At 34.4% G+C, this 21112-nt stretch overlaps 1 protein-coding gene across 2 annotated transcripts; it reads left to right on the top strand.

Moving 5' to 3' along the window:
* Positions 1–9904: 9904 nt before the first annotated feature.
* Positions 9905–20842, top strand: LOC121322472 (pituitary homeobox 2-like). Of its 2 annotated transcripts, XM_041262518.1 has the most exons (4): positions 9905–9962; positions 10213–10344; positions 17934–18136; positions 19623–20842. In XM_041262518.1, exons 1-4 carry the CDS (start codon positions 9917–9919, stop codon positions 20181–20183), a joined length of 942 nt encoding a protein of 313 aa, XP_041118452.1. In that variant the 5' UTR covers positions 9905–9916; the 3' UTR covers positions 20184–20842. The 2 variants fall into 2 exon arrangements, with proteins under 2 accessions (XP_041118452.1, XP_041118462.1); XM_041262528.1 differs by lacking the exons at positions 9905–9962; positions 10213–10344 and adding an exon at positions 16658–17174.
* The last annotated feature ends 270 nt before the right edge of the window (positions 20843–21112 follow it).

Here is a 21112-nt window from a genome sequence, read left to right as displayed (position 1 = left end):
TCAACAACATTACTGGGGAGTTGATTCCAGACCCTCACAATTCTCTGTGTAAAAAAGTGTCTCCTATTTTCTGTTCTGAATGCCCCTTTGTCTAATCTCCATTTGTGACCCCTGGTCCTTGTTTCTTTTTTCAGGTCGAAAAAGTCCCTTGGGTCGACATTGTCAATACCTTTTAGAATTTTGAATGCTTAAATTAGGTCGCTGCATAGTCTTCTTTGTTCAAGACTGAACAGATTCAATTCTTTTAGCCTGTCTGCATATGACATGCCTTTTAAACCTGGAATAATTCTGGTTGCTCTTCTTTGCACTCTTTCTAGAGCAGCAATATCTTTTTTTATAGCGAGGTGACCAGAACTGAACACAATATTCAAGATGAGGTCTTACTAATGCATTGTACAGTTTTAACATTACTTTCCTTGATTTAAATTCAACACTTTTCACAATGTACCAAGCATATTGTTGGCCTTTTTTACAGCTTCCCCACATTGTCTAGATGAACGTGCTGTTGATAGCGTCCTTTCACATCACCAGGGAAAGATTCTGCATTATAGTGAAACTGGTAAAGGAAGATATACAGCCAAAAAATAATTATGTATGGCCTCTGTGCCAGTGGAAAAAAGAGTGGCAATTGCTCTGTATAGGCTGGCATCCTCAGATGAGTACAGGGTAGTTGGCAATGTGTTTGGGGTGCATAAAACCACAGTTCATCACTGTATTTACAAGTTTGTCAACTCCCATGTTCAAAGGCACTGCACCACATACATAGCTATGCCAGATGTAACTGAAGCAAAAAGCATTGCTCTGCGGGACCGTCCTGCTTCTCCTGAACGGCACCTCCTTGCTCGTTCCTGCAGGTAGGAATGTTTCATTTTTTTAAATCTTTCCCTAGCTTGTGGGACTGTGTGCTCTACTCCTCTTTCTGAGAAGGCATCAATCACTTGTTGGTACACATGCTTGTTACGCTGTTTCTGGCAATCGAACTGGTTCAACACATCCAAGTCACTAACTATATACTTATTAATGCCTGGGTTTCCTCCTCACTCCAGCAATTTAAAGTGGAGGGCGGAAGCACATTGTCTTTGGACATAGCTGGGATCAAAAGCAATGGAATTCAGTTGCAGACATTTAGTAACCAGCTCACTTGCTCTTTGTGTTTAACTTTAGTGTAGTTTTTCCAGCCAGGGTATTCTCAAACAGCTGCTTTAATACTATAACAAGGGCATAACGCAGTTCTTGGTGAGAGGTTTTATGCAGAACTGTAAATCCACAAGAGATATACAACATGACGGGCCAGACACAGCAAAAAACAATAATAAAAAAAGCCGCCCACATTATCATTAAGGTGAACTACGCCACTGCTAACAATAAAACCGCCCATCAGCCATTACTTTGTGCCATCTTGGAATGCACAGTAACAACTGACCTGCCCCCTAGCAATATTTATAGTGATGTCACTCAAGGATAAACATGCTCATTAACATTTATACGTGAAATGCGGGTTTCCATGCAAAACTGGATGTGGATTTTCCTGTGTGTTTCGTCATTTACACAAGTAAATGAGATTTACCCTATCGCTCTCTTTGGCCGTTTTTTTCAGCCACAACCCTGATTTACACAAGTAATTCTCTTAAACGTGCACACACATTTCCATTTCACTTGGAAATTGCCCCGCATGGAAACCCCATGATAGAAATGTGTGCACTCCGCATGGTGCGCAGGGTGAATCATACAGCGCAGTTCCCATACGGAAAACAAATATACACTAAATAGGATTTCAAAAATATATTTTTGAAACATATAGTGAAATATTAAAAAATGGCCTCAAAAATATATTGGAAAACATTGTAAAAATATATAATTGTATATATTTAAATATATTTTAGACATACATTGACATATGGCCGACCTGGCCGACCTAGACCCTCCACCAATTGAGTGCCGCCAGCTGTAGAATATCCCAGACTCAAACCGGTGAAGTCAAGCTATAGAGCACACCCTGCAATCACGAGTTCCTTTAGTGGATGCGCCACTCAGGAGCCCTTAAATATATTTTATTACTTTGACATATACTGCTATATATTATTTTTCAATATGGGTTTCTGAAGGGAGTGCCGCACTGGCTCTGGTGCTGCCGTTAGGAAGATAGAACCTTCAGGGCCTTCTTCTCCTTATCACCCTACAATGAACCCTGTTGGCAAGTGAGCTCAAACCCTTGACCTCCTGTGGACAGTGTTCTCGAATTCTTGGGTGAAAAGGGAAGCTGGTTTGGTCATGGGATACCTACTGAATCTTTGGGTCTCCTGGTCCATGTGGTGAATTGCGGCATTGTGGGGAAAAATGATTGGGCATTCCATTGGTGCAAAAATAATAATTAGACTCACTAAATTATTAATTAAAAAAAGAATTAATGAATAGATTAAGTGCCTAGTGTTCATTGATATGGCAATGGTGTTATGTCTTCAAGAATAAAATAATTGCAGGCTTATGGAAATGCTGCACAAAGACCTCTGTGTAGCTTCAGGACCTGTCCATTCATGTGGGGGTGGAGTGTTGAGTTGTTTAAAAGACAGCAACATTCTCTCCACTGATAGAGTGACACTGACTGGCCATTCCGTATCCTCAAACTTTATCAAAACACAGGGTTGTTGAACATAATGATTGAATTGAAACAACTCTAAGGTTTGTTCAAATATATAAATAAACTATATCCACAATCCGGTAGTAGCCATGGATTGATTTCAAGACTAGTTCTAAAACACTGATATAGAATGGGAATTTATAACCAAACCAAAACAGTCTGGTTGAATCAAAAATCAAAAAGTTTTATAAAGGGTAAGGAAAGCAATGTATTTACAAGAATCCTTACTTTTTACAACATTTGAAATGCCCCCTTTACTGCATTCAATTTTATATATTTCTAATATAAATAATAATTTAAATAAGGGAATATATAGCTAAAAATCTTAGCTAAATAAGCAACTAAAAACCTGTTGAAATGAATACAATCATTCTAGTACAGCAGGACAAAATGCATTTTGCCATTTCAATATCATGAGTTGCCCTATAAAGACGCCAGCACATTAAATTAAGTAAGAGTATACTCTAATACAGGATTTGCACCATTTGTTCTAAATCAAAACGGACTCAAAATAAAGAATGTGTACACAGAGACCCCTGAAGTAACTCAGTTGTTTCTTGAAACCTTTCCAATAAGATGGCTTTTCCATATGTGATACACCATATAAATCTTTTTATATGGTGTATCACTGCACTGCATTTAGCTCATCTTTCTATATGGTGTAACACTGCACTTAGCATATCTTTCTATATGGTCTAACACTGCACTTAGCATATATTTCTACATGGTTATACCGTTGTAGTTTTAGCATTAATCTTTATATTCATTCACATGCAGACTGTCAGCAGACGTTTTTAAGGTTAGTCCATCAGTGAGTTTCTCTCACGGAGATATTGCATACACTATGCAAAAGATAGGTAGGTTGTGTGATGTGCCAGGGACATACGGTACCATAAAACATCACTTCTACAACTAAAGAAGAAAGTAAAAGTTTTCCTGAATTTTACAAGCAAATTGCCTGGGTTGAGTGTGTTGCTCTCAGCAGGGTACTTGTGTAACATAGTTGATGCGGTAATTAAGAATTTGGTGAGGGCTCGGTGAGGTCACCTTTCTCAGATCAGAAACCCATCAGAAATCCTTTTAAGTGTCCTTCTGCGTCGCCAAAGATGACAACAGCAAATCGATAAGTGTTTGAAATGAAAGAGGCTGCTGGCTAGCCCCCGAGGCTAAAGATGTCATCTCACCAGTTTTTTCCGAACTTCTAGCTTTCCTTTGCATCTTGTTTGTGAGAGAAGAAGCCCTTTAGCTCTATTCTGCAGACGAAGGTAAGTGCACAGTTAGTATAAACACATGCTTCCAAAATGTTCTCATTTGTTTCTCAGATATGATCGAATACTGTCTTCAGTTTTAACGTGATGTGCCATACGGCATCAGTTCGAGAGCTGTGTTTCCATCATCATATGCTTGTCACAGCAAGAGCTGTTTTTTTTTGTTTTTTTTTGTTTGTTTGTTTTTTCTTAACAGGGTTTTACTAATTTTAGCTCAGTGCACAAAGAACATTTCTGGTTTATTGGTCGCAATGAGAGTACAACTGTACTGCAAGAAGATAAAAAAATAGCTAATGTGCGAGTGAGGAGTCGTTGTTTATAGGGCTTCAGTTCGGCTGTGTAAACTGAAGGGCGGTGCACGATAATAATTTAACCTGCGCATCACTCACCCGCTTTATACCGATGTGCTAATTAGTTGTGATTGTGCATAAGGATCAGTCTTCAAATAGGTGTGGGAACTCTCCAGCACCACACTGATGATGTAGTCACTTACAGACAATTGTATTTAGCTCAAAGGTTAATTAAGCGGATAGTGCGATTAAGGCAGTAATGCAGGTGCTTTTAGAATATATAACGTTTATTGAGGATGCATGAAGCTGTCAGGGAGCTATACATGTTTTTAATATAGGAAATGCGTCCAATTTTATTTGATCAGAATGATGATTAGTTTATTTTACCAGTACACTTCATAGTAAATAGATTTTTAAATGAGTATAGGACGAGTAACGGCCAAAGAGTCAATTAAATAATTTAATTTTCATTCCAAATAAAAACTAAGTGTCGTTTTTTTTTTTTTTTTTTTTTTTTTTCTAAGAATCGAATGAGCAGCCCAAATTTAAGCTGCCCTCGTGAGTCTAGAATCCTTGAAATGTATAGAGTGATTTATTGTTAATCTTGTAGCACAACTCTGCGCTGTTTTTAAAATGATATCTGAACATGTATCGTTTTTCTTATGATTGTGTGGATTCGTTCATATTTATATTCTATATTTAATTACATGTTTTACATAAAGCGACTAAAAACATAGTACTTCCACCCTATATTGCAGATTCCACATTTCCCACTGCACGTGATAGGATTCCCTTGTGATTGTGAGCATTAATTAGTTGTATAATGGGGGTATGACTGACAATGTAAAATAAGGATTAGGCGCGCGAAACGTACGTTCGGCTCATTTGACTCACTCGAGATGCGAATGAAAATCACTCTGTATCTTATGTTTCTTTATAACACATTTGCATTTCCCACCAGCTGCTCACTTCAGCTGCACAAACTATCCCATTTAACACCTATGACAGAAAACACAGAGCCACGATTAATCTGATTCAAAGTTTACCAATAATAATAATAATAATAATAATAATAATAATAATAATAATAATATAATAGTAAGAAAGAGAGAAGAAGAAGAAGAAGAAGAAGAAGAAGAAGAAGAAGAAGAAGAAGAAGAATTTAAGCCTATATATTTCAACAAGTTAATTCGTTGATTGGGTTAAAATGTATATGTAAAAAAAAAAATAATACTACTACTACTACTAATAATAATAATAATAATAATAATAATAATAATAATAATAATAATAATAATAATAAATAATAATGGAAACGTATTGCTCTTTAAGAAATAACATATAAACAAATGAATGCAGTTTAGTTGTTGTGCTAGATCTACTATTTGAATTAAAAATGTTTTGCCTGTATTTATGCAAATATTGGCCTAACTGTGCTTAAAATTAATTTATGGTATTGGTATTTTTTGTCTTTATTTTATAACAATCATGTTAATAAAAATCAGTTTTTTTTAAAAAAAAAAACAATATAAGTGCGAACCAAAGAAGAGTCTTCGATAATATATCTGTCTCCTTGTGAGTGATTCCTGCTTACCTCTGGAAGAGAGGTCAACTAACTAAACTGTCAGGTAAACAAATGAACGTGACATTAATCCCAAAATATCTCAATGTTCACAAATGTAAAAACATGGAGAGAATTATAATCACAAACTAAATCAATCATCAGAATTATTATTATTATTAGTAGTAGCAGCAGTACGCTTTAAAAAATGTAGCTTAATATTGACTTAATAAAACTGTATTTGTAGTTTATTTCTACGGTATATTTCTGTATTATTTAATGTACTTTTTACACTAATATGAAACCACTTTTACCATAATTTAGAAAAACTGAAGAAAAAACAAACATGTCAATATTAAGGTTAATTTACCGTACAAATACGATATTTCACACACACACACACACACACACACACACACACACACACACACACACACACACACACACACACACACACACACACACACACGCGCACACACACACACACACACACACACACACACACACACACACACACACACACACACACACACACACACACACACACACACACACACACACACACACACACACACACACACACACACACACACACACACACACACACACACACACACACACACACACACACACAATGGCCTAATGGTGTTCATTGATATCGCCAAAGCTGTATATGCTAAATAACACCACCGACATTATTATTATTATTATTATTTTATTATTATTATTATTATTATTATTATTATTATAGTTTTGTTTCAGAGAAAACTTGCCAGATCTGCTTCCAATATCAGAAGAAATAACAGGCTACTGTAGACAATGTATTTTATTTTTAATACGCAAGACTAACCCCGACTTATTATAAGCAGCAACATTGCTATAGCTGTAATACGAGCATTGTTGTTTTGATAAAATAATAAGTGTGACATTACAGTTGCTACAGTTAAAAGCCCCATTGCAGAGCATGTAAATGGTCTGACTGATGGAGCGGCTCCAGTTATGTCAGGTTCAGTCATTCTTTCTAATTCTGCAACGAGAGGTTCACTGGAATCTATACGTCACGTCTTTCTCAGTGGAGACCGAGATTGAGAGAGATCGTCGCAGAATCAAAAGACATAGGCATCGTGCAGAATTTTACTTGTATGTTTGGAACTAACATTTTGATGTAATCGTATCTCTGCCGTTGTATATTGCTACTGCTTTGGATTTGTTTTCCCCCCACAATTCAAGCAAAAAAAGAATCTCTACAGCTGGAAAGTACAGAGGCCATCCTTGCAGCGATTTGAAATATTGCAAGTCAAGGAATTCGTTCCACTCTTAAAAATCTTCACTGGGTATGATGTGCAACTCTGGTCTGTCTTTCACCGCTGTTAAAGTTACAAAAACACAGTAGATAAGTGATTTCTTATGGGGTTTAGTTTTCATATTTGCCGATTACAGCGCCGGGTGTAAACCAGTTTCAATATTGGAAGTAATGTGAAGAGGATGCGATCTCTTTGTACCATCCCCCAATCTTAGTTTTCCAGTATACAGGTTCTTGCGTTTTTTGTTTAAAGACTAATACAGAAGGGGTCAACACAAAAACTAGAGTCCGCCTATTTCAAAACACTGCGCTGTAAATAATAATTGCAATAAAATGATATATTACCAGGTGGTGGGGCACTTACAAGGTAGGCCTTCATTTTATTTATTTATTTATTTATTCTTTTTTTCTTTTTTCAATAATGTGTTTTATATAAACTATTATTTTTAACCACTGGGCTGTCAATAGCATCAGTTCTTGTTACTTCTTTTGTTATAATTTGCACAGTTTTAAAAGTGGTAGACCTTTTTTTCTGCATCAAAAAAAAAAAAAAAGTTTTGGCGTTTTCCACAAACCCAACTTATTGTTTTCGGGATTTATGCAAAACTGTAGGCTATAAGCAATAGGATAAGCTTAAAATAGCACACTTTTTAAATTATTTCGGTATTGTAACGGTATACATTGCTTATGTATGTATATATGTATTTGTTAACAATTAAATACAGACATTGTACAATGTCAATATAGCTAATAACCACTTCTTTGTTTAGTTTGTAAATGTTACATATTTAAACGTATGCCGTGCATAACATTATTTAAACAGTTTGTTTTATTGCATGTATTATATTGACATATTACAAAACACAGCAGTGTTTAATGTGTCTATGGTGTTCTATTCACGTTTTATACAAAGTCAATATAATGGGCAAAGGGACAATAGTTCTCTTCAATGCCAATTGCATTACACTCAGGTGAACACACGTTTTCAGTTGTTTATGTATACATTGATTAGCTTGTTCACAGTTTCCAATGCTCTTTTTATTCCATACTGTGAAACTGCATTATTTGGTGGAAAAGTAACCACAAACTCACCTCTAATAAACTGCAGTGTAAAGGCGATAGGTGTTATCAGGAGGTCCAACTGCGGTTCAGTTGTCTTATGACACAATCGATGCATGTTTGGGGATTGAATAACAATTGGAATAAAAGTAGACAGAAATTTATAAATATATTTGATCTTTCGGATTTATGTGCAGATTTACACACTATGACGTGAAAATACACAGTAAAACTAAATTGAATTAAAAAATATAGATCATATGGAACACGTTATTAGTTCTGATTGTTCGAGAATTTAATTTAAGGCTGTTAAAACATCACAGTGTAAAATATAACAATACCAAAATGGGTTTATAATTTGTTGCATAAGATTTGTGCATTACAACGTATATTAGCACTCAATTGCTAACTCCGAGTAACGAGTTTTAAAGGCAGAATAGGGTGCTATTCCAAATGTAATAATAATAATAATAATAATAATAATAATAATAATAATAATAATAATAATAATAATAATAATAAAAGGTATGAACCCAACCTAAAAGGTTAGCATTCTGATCACTTTCAGACAGTAATTTTGAAAGTGCGTGTATAATCTGTTTGTTGCTGTTTCAAAAAAGTACAAATATAATAAAATGACAACATAACAAGATCATAGCGTTCAAGTTGTTATTATTTTGGTATTATTGATTAAACACAGCGTATCACATACATGATATGATTTATGAAAAATTATGAATTGTATATTATATAATTGTATAAGTTTTTTTGTTTGGTTGTTTTTTCTTTTCTTTTTTCTTTTTTTTTTTTGGGGGGGGGGGGGGGGGGGGGTAGAATAATATGCGATCCTTAAACTTTTATTTGTTTAAACCAACCAAGACAGCAATTATGCGCATATGCAGCGACAGAAGCAAAAAACGACTACCAGCATTATAACATGCAAATTTCCATCTAAAATTATCATAAGCAAACATTTGAAGCCTGGACTATATAAAATCCCATCTGTGTTACTTCATATCGAGTTAGCATAGAGCTGTGATGATGAATTTTGTAATATCCCACCGACAGACATCTCAATCAGACACTAATCCTGTCATTTTACTGCAGAATCATTAAATCTGGACCAGTCAAAGTGCTGCTCTTTGGCACAACAGAGGACCAAACCATTGCGCAGTACGTAGCTTCATCCTGCGTCTGTTAATCACATCAAACCTGTTGTCAACAGTAAAATAGATTTGAACCAACAAACAAGTTAGGCTTTTCGGTAGTACAGGAGATCAGTAACGACCAGCTTTGTTTACGCAAAAATATTGTGAACAACCGAAGAGTCTTACCAAATGATGAGAGGTTTTGGGGTGTACATAAATTATCTATACTGTATAATGAATGTGTTTTTTGTTGTTGTTGTTGTTGTTTTTTTTAACCATTAATCCCCAAATATTTGAACATTTAAACTATGTGTTACAGTTTCATTCCAATAATTAAAGGAGGTCAGGTATTTTTTTATGTATTCATTTTTTACTTACTTTGCTACCAGAAAGCCTTTTGCATCTAGTTCAATGGCATGTTGGTGTCAAATATATAAAAGCGGATTATTTCTAACAAGTGGCCCCTATAAGTATTTAAACGCAGGCCTACATAATTTTCATCACAAAATAAATACATAAATATAAATATGCAATATGAGACGAATTTAAAAAGTGTGGGTTTTTTTCTACAATTAATCAGCATGCAACGCCATTAACTGCACCTGGATCTCATGTTAATTTATTCTTTTGTAGAAGTGCTGAACTGAAAATGGATTCTGATTACGGGAAGGTTGTACCTACGTGTGTCGAATTAGGTAAGTAAAGGAAAATGCAGTGCTCTGTTCATGTGCATGAAAATTCCACACTTGGTCAGATAACAATGATTGTTTTGTGAGAACACAGAATTAAATTCGTGGCTGTCTTCTAACAACTGCTTGTACTTTCTCAAAACATGAATCAAGTTGTGGTTCCCCAAAATCTACTCAATTGTTATTTGCAATGGGTCATTTGTTATTTGCAATGGTTTGCATTACTGATGTGTATTTATCTGCACTCTCTTACCAGGGGTACACAATTCGACTGTTGAAAGCATGTTCCCAAAAGACTCGGATATAAAGACATCTGAATTATCAACTAGTGAAGCATCAAATGGCAGAAAAGACAACAAATGTGCAAGACAGCAGCAAGATGCAAACGGTATGAATATTGATTGCTACCAACTCTGATTGTTGCTTTTCGATTTCTTTTTATTTTCTTTACAACGAAGACAGTTTTTTGGGCATCATCTGAATTTCTCTCAATTTGACTGTTTCGTTTTACCAAATGCAGGCTACCTTGAACTGTATTAGAGTGGCCTCTACTGCTTACAAAGGATAGTACACCTAATTGCAAATCTCAATGGGTGTGCTTCTGACCGCATTTTAACTAGTGTATTTGTGTTCGAAGTGAACTCTTGATTCATTTTTCTGGTCTACACACTTAGCCAAGCAAGTTAAATATTATTTTTGTATGTAGACCTTTAATTAATGCATAATGTACATGCAATGCATCATTACAGCTAAGCATTCAGACAAATTTTAATCCAGATGTTGATAATATGAATATGATCACGAACTCTTTCTGCTAAATGCAGAAATATATGCATGATATGAAGATACATTCATATAAATAGAATACATTGTTTCTCATAACCTATATATTTAATCCTAATTATCCATAACATATTCAAATCGTCCTGGGCCTGTAAGTGAATTTAAAAAGTTAGCATATTTTTTACACCATTGTTTTTGTCTATTATTATTATTATTATTATTATTATTATTATTATTATTATTATTATTATTATTATTATTATTATTATTATTGTTGTTGTTGTTGTTGTTGTTGTTGTTGTTGTTGTTTTTATGGTCGTTCTGTGTTAACGAGCACGTGTCCTTAGTTGAATAACTTTATGGGTTGTGTGCTTTGGTAAGGAAGAAATTATGAGAATACACATTATAAAATATAATATGTAAATGTGATAGATTAACCGAACTTCCCAATATAGAGAAACAAAAACATCATAATTAATTTGCATTATTTATCTACACATATCATTCGCACAAGCACGCTTAATTTTCGAGTTGTCAGATGCAAAACTTGTGTTCGCCTATTCTGGTACAGAGCAGGTATTGGTATATTGAAATATTGAAATGGGTTTTTCTGTAAGCGAGGTTCTGTGATTTTTTTCTTATTCTTTGATCTTAAATCTCTCAGCTTAAATGTCAAGACACGGCTAGTCATGTCCATAATGTATTTGGGTGCTGGTTAATTTTAGCTGCGATTATCACACGGCAGGTACTGACATTTTAAAGACAGTTGTGTAAATTGAATCACTACCAAAATGACAACCTTGTTCTTAGGTGTAACTTTATCTAGTTTGTTTTTATAACAAAAAACATAAGATCTCTAAGACACATTATTAACGAGTAATCCCGCGCAGAAAAAAAAAAAAAGTTTTGGTATTTGCTTGATTTACTTTTTTTCTGTAAAAAGAATGCATTTTAAATGTATCCACTTTTGATAATAACGTTAAATTGTCCCATATATTTCTGGGAGTGTAGATATTTGTAATGCGGGTATTAACGTTGTATCTGGCATGGAGTAAACCAAGGACTGGACACGTGTACCACTTTCATCGTATGTTTCTCATTTATAAAATCATTTATGTTATGTGTATAGGAGTGATATTGTTACATCTTTGATTTTAATAATTTTGTGACACACACAAAAAAAAAATGTTTTAGACACTATTTACTGGGGACATCAACAAATAGAGAGTTGCTTACTCCTGATCTATTGTTTTCCACATCTTGTGTGTAATTTATGCGGCAGTTGTTAGATTGGCTCCAGGGAAAACTAAAAGTATAAGGAAAGCTTATTCGTGAGGAGGAATATACTAATGCAACAATTTGATGTCTTCTTAATCCTTTGTAAAAAGCTTTGTCGTCTTCTTAATATTGACTGAATGGATAATTAATGGCTCTTCATCTTGAAGAATATCCAGTAATCCAAAACAGGGAAAGAAAACAAGCCTACAAGAAAACAGCAATAACAGGAGAGTCTACCAAAGCACAATCTATACAATCCTCCTGATGCATATAGAAACCTAAAGAATAGCATAGGCTATATCCTATATGCTTAATAAACAGCTACAAAGAACTCGGGAAGGCTAATGTTTCAAAAAAGCGTTGTTATGTATTGTGTAGGTAATTAAGTAACATCAGACCAACTGCTTCAAATCCCGTACGTTTAGGCGGTGATCTGAATCAACTGTACACTATTCTCAAACTGTTTTGTTTTTGTTTTTTGTTTTTTCCACAAAACACAAAATACTTTTGACGCATATTTTATAGAATCACTGAAGGAATATCGTGCCTAGAGTACAATAATGAGGTTGTTTTGTCAGCTGACAGCCTGTTAAATATTATTTCGCTAGGGAAATAAAAGCTTCATCTCAGATTATAGGTGGGTATTTTTGGATTTATGCGATTTACAGGAACCATGACAACTAATGCTTTATCTTGCTACCCCAATGCTTGGGAAAGGGCTGGCAGAGTTTTAATCAAACTAAATGGGTTGCTGTTGTTTTTACCTTAAACCTAAATGATCTGTAGAATACAGCATAACATGCAATCCTGTGCAAGGTACCCTTATGTTTTCATGTTTTGTAGGGCGAGATATAAGATGGAAAGCGCAGGTATGGTAAAAATAATAGTAGTAACCAGGTTACAGTAATCATATTTTTTTAAAGCATTCCTTCCAAGAAGCATATCTATTTTAAAAGGGGCGAAGATTTTTGGTTCATACAATACGACTACGACCTCTGCTACTAATACGTTTCCTTGATAGTTAATTGATGCTATAGATAAACAAAGAGACATAGAAAGAATAATTTGAAAAACGTAATATTTTCAATTCGAACCCTTTGGTCACAATTCAGTTTGGTTTTGTGTTGAGGAAAGGAAGATTCAGGAAAACACTATCCACTAAATAAATTGTGAAAATAAAAGAAATATATTAATTTGATTCATTATCGACGATAATCTGATAAATCTAAATCCCTTCCTTAATGCCCTTTCCCTACTGACGGTGAATTGAATTGGGCACACAATTAAACAGGAAAATATGTTGTTGAAGTCTAAACAACGTTTCAGTTCCCATTTGAACTGGCAGGTATCCTATTTTTAAAACAATTACTGAGCTACCCCTTAAACCAGAGAGCAAGAAACGACCTGTCAGGCTGCATTACTAATTTGTCAGCTCTCGTTGTCCCAGAAGACTGTAAGTGAGGTGTATATCAAGGGTTTTCACGGGATTACGTCAATAAAGTATTAGTATCCACGAAGCATGCATGAGAACAGGCATGCAAGACATGTGAGGGCTGCATATATAGCAGTTGATAATACTCTAAGAAGTTCCGCCTTAAATACCTCTGTGGAGAATGCTAAAGAATAACGAAACAGAGAGGGCTCGCACATATACACCAAATACGTATGTTTTATTCCTATAGTTTGTGTACATTTATAAATTAACTTTTTTTAAGTATATATTTCTATATATGCCTATACGCACGTGTTTTATTTAGATCGTATTGTTATATATTCGCATTTCAGCTTTGTATATGTTTAGTTGCAGAAATAAAATATTCATATAATATGTTTTGCATCTATTTTCCACAAACACAATAAACAGAAAGAATGAAAACATCTCGCTGGTCAGCTTTTATACATTCATCTATATATTCCAATTAACATAAACAAGCCAACAAGGTTTTCGTTGGCAAATTGTTTATATGAATTTTAAGATGTGACATATCTCAACATTACCTTCGGCCTATCGATGAATAATATGTATTTAAAGGGTGTACATCTTTTTTACAGATTGTATTGTTTATTACACTCCCCCCCCCCCCCCCCCCCCCAAGAAAAAACGTAGTCCGATTGCCCAGCATAGTAAATACAATGACCGAATCAATTACTTGACTCGTGAATGTTTAAGCTAAATACATATTGTAATTGTTTGACTAGTGAGTAAGTAGAACGTTCTCTTAATATTTTACCTGTTCAGCAAATTCTAATATAAATATTAACATTTATTATATATTTATAACATATTTTAGCTAAATCCATAAAAAGGGAAAGTGATTTAAGGAGTGCGAGACCTGTGTTTAGTGTCATAAACTATTATATTGTTTTAGCTAAAAGTGCATATATGTTTATTATCAGTTAATAAGAAATACACGATTAACGCACCCAGTCAATATATTGTAAGTCTTATAGCGTTTAGAATGACTGCGGCCGACGTCCATTCTATTTTTGTCTATTATATTTATTTATTTATTTATTTATTTATTCTAAATGAAGGTGAATTGGTGATTTTCTTAGAATTGTCTTTCTTTATTCGTTATCTCGGTGTGAATAGCTGTAGGCAGAAAAGTGAGCACAAAAATGTATGGCAAAAGGCAGGTTGAGCAAAATACTTGCCTATATCAATGAACAAATATAGAGTGCCATTAATGGACCGCAACTACAGAAGGGAATGGAAAGGAGTCTTTATAAGAAGGCACTTGATTTGCTTGAGTTGCAGGTCAGCTGCTAAAATGTTAGGAAGGAAATATTTACTTTGAATATATGCTTTATGATCTTGGGGGAATGACAGAAAATTAAATGAGAAAACTGCTAAAACTCATTTAAACCCCCTGTTTAAAAAGACTTAAGCAAATTAGAGTCTTAGCAGATTAAAAACCACTACAAATGTAAGAGCATTGTCTCAATCAAAACGCTGTGGGGTCTGAAGGAGAGATACCCTGCCAAATCTCTAAATGTAAATTAATTAAGCGCTTACCACTAACAGGCTAAATAAGTGGAATCTAGTTTGTTGATGATTTTTGTTATTATGGGTAGCGTAAATATAAGCGGACAGGCCAGGGTTAGAATATATATATATATATATATATATATATATATATATATATATATATATATATATATATATATATATATATATATATATATATATATATATATATATATATATTATATATTGATATATTGATATATATATATATATATATATATATATATATATATGTCTGATTATATTTTTGAAACAGAAAAACAGGTATTCTAATTAGTATTAAAATGAAATTATACATTTGTCGCTATTCATTAGGAAGCTTGTGTCCATGCTTACTGTTGACAAGAGGTCAGGACCCATAGAACAAATAACGTATAGGTAAAGAAATACAATAAAAATAGTATTCCTTTTATTAGACCAACAGAGTTATAACAGAGTAACTCTTTAAAACCAAATGTTCCCGATTTAGTATGCAGCTGACAAAATAGGAATCTCACACACATCTTAATGTTTATTTTAACCGCTGGAGAACATTATTATACTCAGAACATTATGGAAATAGAAATGTGTCAAAATAGGCTGCTTGAGGTTTATGTTAAACTCTTAAACAATAGTTTTAACATGCAGTAATAAGTAATAAGAGGCTTTTGTCTTAATCTTGGAAGGTAAGGTTAAGCCCTTAGCTCTTTTTTCGAAAATAGCCAAATGCGTAGATTACCCTTTGCTTGTTTTACAAGAAGTTCTTAACAGACAAAAGGTAGTAAAATTACTATTTCCTTAATTGCGTTGCGTAGACCGTACGTACCGTCTTATTTTTCTTAATCCGTACGTTTCAGATGTTATAGGCCTATTGTTCTACTACAAAACTGAAGTCTGAAAATGAAACACAAATCTATACCTGCATTTTATTACATTTCTTATTTGTTTAGTTTCTGAACATTTTTGGTGAAGAAACTCGAGCATTCACAAAACCTCTCATTATCTCCATTAACTGATTATTTATGTATGTATGTATGTTTAAAAATTATTGCATTATTGCAGCTGACCTGTTTTGTATACAGCAGGTCTATTGCAGTTATCATAATATCTGACATGACAGCCTGTTAGCAGGTACAATATCTAAAAGAAAACGAAAAGGAAGCTTTACACAAACGGGTTAACACTGTTTTTTTTTTTTGTTTGTTTGTTTGTTTGTTTGTTTGTTTGTTTGTTTGTTTTTTAGTAGCCTAAGATGCATGTTCTTTTTTTTAAATGTGTTGAAATTTTCCCAATGATCGTAGTTTTTTGTAAAATATGTTGGTTTTAAGAACAATTGTTCATTAAATAAAGATGGACTATATCTCCTGTTTCTGCACCGAAAGTGGTTTGTTGCATTGTGGGTGCAGTATCGGTTCCTATAGGGTTCTATTAAACAGAAATTAAGCATTTCCCCTGGGGAAAGTCATTGGCAGGTTTTTTTCTCCTTAGTTCTGGTTGGTCAGGAAAAACGTCATTTCTGAATTCCTAACGAGTCTGTCAGGGAGTGGGAGGTGTTTTGTGACGTTTGGCTCTAGAAAGGTGGCTCTGTTAACTGAAGGCAAACAAGCAGCAGCTGAACTGAACAACGCATTAGTGTCTGCTTGTGGATATAATATCATCTACCTGTCCCTGTCACTCTGACACTACGACCACTAACACAGTGTCAGACAGGACATATACATATATAGGCTATATATAATTAATCCTATGTATTTTTTTATTTATTTATTTGCTTCAGCTTGCTTCAAAACACTTTTTTTTCAGATACAGATAATGCAAAACAGATAATGCAAAAGAAATCTTAAGCAGAGCGGTGTAAGCTATTTACTGGATGGGCTCCACCGCAAAACTTGATACACAGATCTTTTCATTGTTCTTCGATTTGGACGCTGTGTTGGTACAAAGAAGTTAATCTGATTATACCACCGAGTCTTTTATTTGTTTACCGATGAACTCCATGAAGGATCCATTGAATTTGGAACGACTATCCGGGAATAAACTCACATCTCACCATACCACATTAGCCATGGCTTCTTTGCAGCGGTCTAATGAGTCCAAACACCGACTGGAGGTGCCGGCAGTCTCAGATACCTCCAGTCCAGAGTCTGTAGGTAAGGTCCAGTGTTGGTTTTGTATTCTAGGAGTTGGTTGTCAGTTGGTGAAAAAAAGCATTTCAAACTGCAGGGCACTGTCGTAGCATGCCTATGTCTCACAGAAGTAAGGGTTTTGTAAAACTCACACTGGCAACAAGAATATCCCAACGAGACGTAATTTAATGGGTTTAACCGTGAAATTCTAAACGAAACATTTACGAAAGGTATACTTTCACGGGATGAAAATGTGTTTACTTATTTATTTAAATATGATGTTCCTTTCACTCTGTCAATAACGCAGCACTGTTACCGTATTGCTGAACTGTGGCATCAAATTGTTATGATTGCAGTAATTATCCGTGTCTGCTGTTTAAAACGGTGTTCTAGTTTTTAAATATTTGACATTCCAATTCTATGAAAAATTGCCCCATCTGCAGTCCTGCATTCATGTGATGTGATTCCAAAAATAAAATGAAGCACATTTGGTTCAAAGGGTCAGCTTTGTGTCATATTCTGATTTTGTTTGACGGTCTCAGTTCACACAGTAAATTTTAGTTTCCAGAATATATGTCAGGAGGTCACATAAAAGTGAATTTAAAATGAATGGCACTTCAAACCCAGGGTTTATTTCTGATTAGGCCTATATGCATGTTTTTGTATGCGTCGGAAAATAGCCAAACAAATAAAATCGAAAATGCTAATTTGATCGATTTGGGAAGATTTCGTGTGTAGTCATCGTTTTTTTTTTTTGTTTTGTTTTGTTTTTTTTTTTTTTAGAAAAAGAAAAAAGTCAGAGTAAAAACGATGACCCTGCTGCAGACGATCCTTCAAAAAAAAAGAGGCAACGACGCCAAAGGACTCATTTTACCAGCCAACAGCTACAGGAACTGGAATCCACTTTTCAGAGGAATCGGTATCCCGATATGTCAACCAGAGAAGAAATTGCAGTGTGGACCAACTTAACTGAAGCTAGAGTCCGGGTATGTACAAATTGAATGTGATACACAAAGAAATAATGACTACTTTCAAAAACTAACACGGCTTTTGTAAATTAATTGAATGAAAATTGACAGCGGTGAAGCACACTTTGAAATAAAATAATAAAATAAAAAAATCTGCGATCCCTGTTCTGGTCATTGTAATTAAGTTCTGGACGGTACATAGTTATGAGTTATGCATGGAAGGAAAGTATTTATGAGATTTAGCCTATGAATGTGTATTGGTTTGAGCATCCACTTGTAGTTGGGTATTTAAAACGGACCATAGGCCTATATTAGGTGCCGATTTGTGTGGCAGAAATATATATTAAAATGCGTGTGTAGTTACAACGACTATTTATTACAAATGCTCACGGGATCAAGGTAGGCCTAAATGTTTATTTATTTATTTATTTGTTTATTTTATTTTATTTTTTATAAAACGTGAACTGATCTTAGCGCGTGGAAAAGTTAAATGGGATGATGTTTCAGAATAAAGTAGGCTATATATTTAAGATATAATGAATAGTGTCTAGGACCAAATATTTTCAAGAAAAGCACGCGCATTTTTAGTACCACTTTTGCTAAATATACTAAAAAAAATGTAGTTTTGAATTACATAGGCCTATATCTATTTATTTATTTATTTATTTATTTTTAATAGACATACATTATCTAAATGAAGACCTTGCTATTAAATGAATTAAGTCAGCTACGGCGACTACACAATCAGGCGGTTATTTTAATAACGTTATCAATGGTGTGTGATTACGGAGATGGTGAGATTTCTTACGTAAAATATAATTTAGGTCATCAGGTTGTCTCGAATCATTCTGGAATACACAACCTCGGAATTGCAGGCGGGTGGCCAAGTGGCAATTTGGACAGAAAGATGTGTATTGGGATCCCTTTAAACCAGACAAGGCTGTGCATAGGCGGGATAAAACGCTCGATTAGAACGCACTTAGCACCTTGTAAACTAACAAACAAGCTACAGAGAATACAACACCACAAGATGAATCAGTTGGAAATGATTCTTGACCGACATAAAATTGAAATCAAGGTATTAAGCGGGGTGTTGTTTTTAGTAGGCCTACCCTTAACAAAACAGCATTCATGATTACAGCTTTACTTAGCAAAGCTTAATTAAATGATGGTATAGGCCCTATTCGGCTATAAACAGCGAACGTAACATTTTTAAAACAAGTGTTTTCTTGTTTTAATATCGTTACACTTTGTGTTGTGTAAAGCAAATCAAAACACAACCAATTGAATGAAACCGCAAATTGAATGAAACCGCATAGATTCATATAGCCTATTGCCTCAAATTACAGTGGATTTCCCCTTAATGTTTCCTAAAATAAAGATACATTCATTTACAAATTAATGCAAATTAATGTGGTATTGCAGTACTGACTAGTCGTTTTACATGAGAGATGTAATGGACTCCCGATGTTTCATTTAAATTAATGTAATCTCCTCTAATTAGGTATGGTTCAAGAACCGTCGGGCTAAGTGGAGGAAGAGAGAAAGAAACCAACAATCAGAGCTATGCAAGAACGGCTTCGGTCCCCAATTCAATGGCCTTATGCAGCCCTACGAAGACATGTACCCTAGTTACACCTACAATAACTGGGCCGCGAAGGGCCTGACGTCGGCCTCTCTCTCCACAAAGAGCTTCCCTTTCTTCAACTCGATGAATGTCAACCCACTGTCGTCGCAGACAATGTTCTCATCACCGAACTCCATCTCTTCCATGAGTATGTCCTCAAGCATGGTACCCTCTGCAGTCACAGGAGTGCCGGGCTCCAGTCTCAACAGCCTCAATAACTTGAATAACCTCAACCCTTCTCTCAATTCTGGCGTGGCAACGTCAGCGTGTCCTTATGCCCCGCCAACCCCTCCTTATGTATATAGGGACACTTGCAACTCCAGTTTGGCCAGCCTGAGACTGAAAGCCAAGCAGCACTCCAGTTTTGGATATGCCAGTGTTCAGAACCCAGCCTCTAACCTGAGTGCTTGCCAGTATGCAGTGGATAGGCCAGTGTGAAAACTGAAAAATCCAAAAAGGAATAAAAGGAGAACAAGAGACTCCAACTGAATTTTTAAAAGGGCACTACAAACTAAACCACTTAATATAAGCAAAACCTGAGACGGAGAATCTAACTTAAAGGAACTAATTAAACATAGGCAATCCTTCCTTACAAGTATGTTTTGTTTATTTGTTTCTCAAAAGAACAGTGCAGAATTCGACTGGGTGTGCCATTGTATTCCTACATAGGCTTGTTACTTTGAAGTTTAGCATTGTGGACACTAAATGACTGAAAGGATGTATATATTAGAATGTCTAAATAATTTTATAAAATCAAATTCTAGTACTCTCTCAACAGTGTTTTCGAGGTTTAGTTTAAAAAAAAAAAAAAGCATGTGGAAACGTAAAGGAAATTTGTTTTGCTTGCAAACAAGGGAATGTATATACTTAATGCACCAGTTGTATGTTTGTAACATTATTATTATTATTATTATTATTATTATTATTATTTATTATTATTATTATTATTATTATTATTATTATTATTATGTCTGTGTGAATATTGGTTTTAGAGTAGCACACCTAGTAGTAAGAAGTAACAATGATTCTGCAAAATGAAATATAAAATTTACCCTGTGCATAATATCTGGTACAGATTTGTTTCATTTTTTTTTTCTTTTTTTTTTTTTTTTTTTTTACAACAACAACAAAAAAAAAGAAGAAAATATTGTGTTTTATTTCATGGGAGTAAATATACTGTAAAACTATTCTTGAGCATGTTTTTTTCTGTTTGCACTGCATCAACACAAATATATAAAACTAGTGAATTTCACAGGTAATAAAAAGCACATGCACTGTTATTTACAGCAATAGCTTAACAATATCAGTTTAATAGAAATACGCACTTCAATTAGCCCAGACCAAGCACCAGTCTCTCCAATACACAT

The sequence above is a fragment of the Polyodon spathula genome, chromosome 1 (genome assembly GCF_017654505.1).
Source record: "Polyodon spathula isolate WHYD16114869_AA chromosome 1, ASM1765450v1, whole genome shotgun sequence".
Taxonomy (NCBI): Eukaryota; Metazoa; Chordata; class Actinopteri; order Acipenseriformes; family Polyodontidae; genus Polyodon; species Polyodon spathula.
The sequence above is the reverse complement of the archived record's forward strand: the minus strand, read 5'-3'. Positions and strand labels throughout refer to the sequence as shown.

Bases quoted from the DNA above. Each gene is read 5' to 3' on its own strand.
- LOC121322472 (XM_041262518.1), top strand. From the start codon at position 9,917: ATGGATTCTGATTACGGGAAGGTTGTACCTACGTGTGTCGAATTAG. The intron at 10,345-17,933 runs GTATGAATATTG...TTTTTTTTTTAG, and splicing joins ACAGCAGCAAGATGCAAACG to AAAAAGAAAAAAGTCAGAGT. The intron at 18,137-19,622 runs GTATGTACAAAT...TCCTCTAATTAG, and splicing joins TAACTGAAGCTAGAGTCCGG to GTATGGTTCAAGAACCGTCG.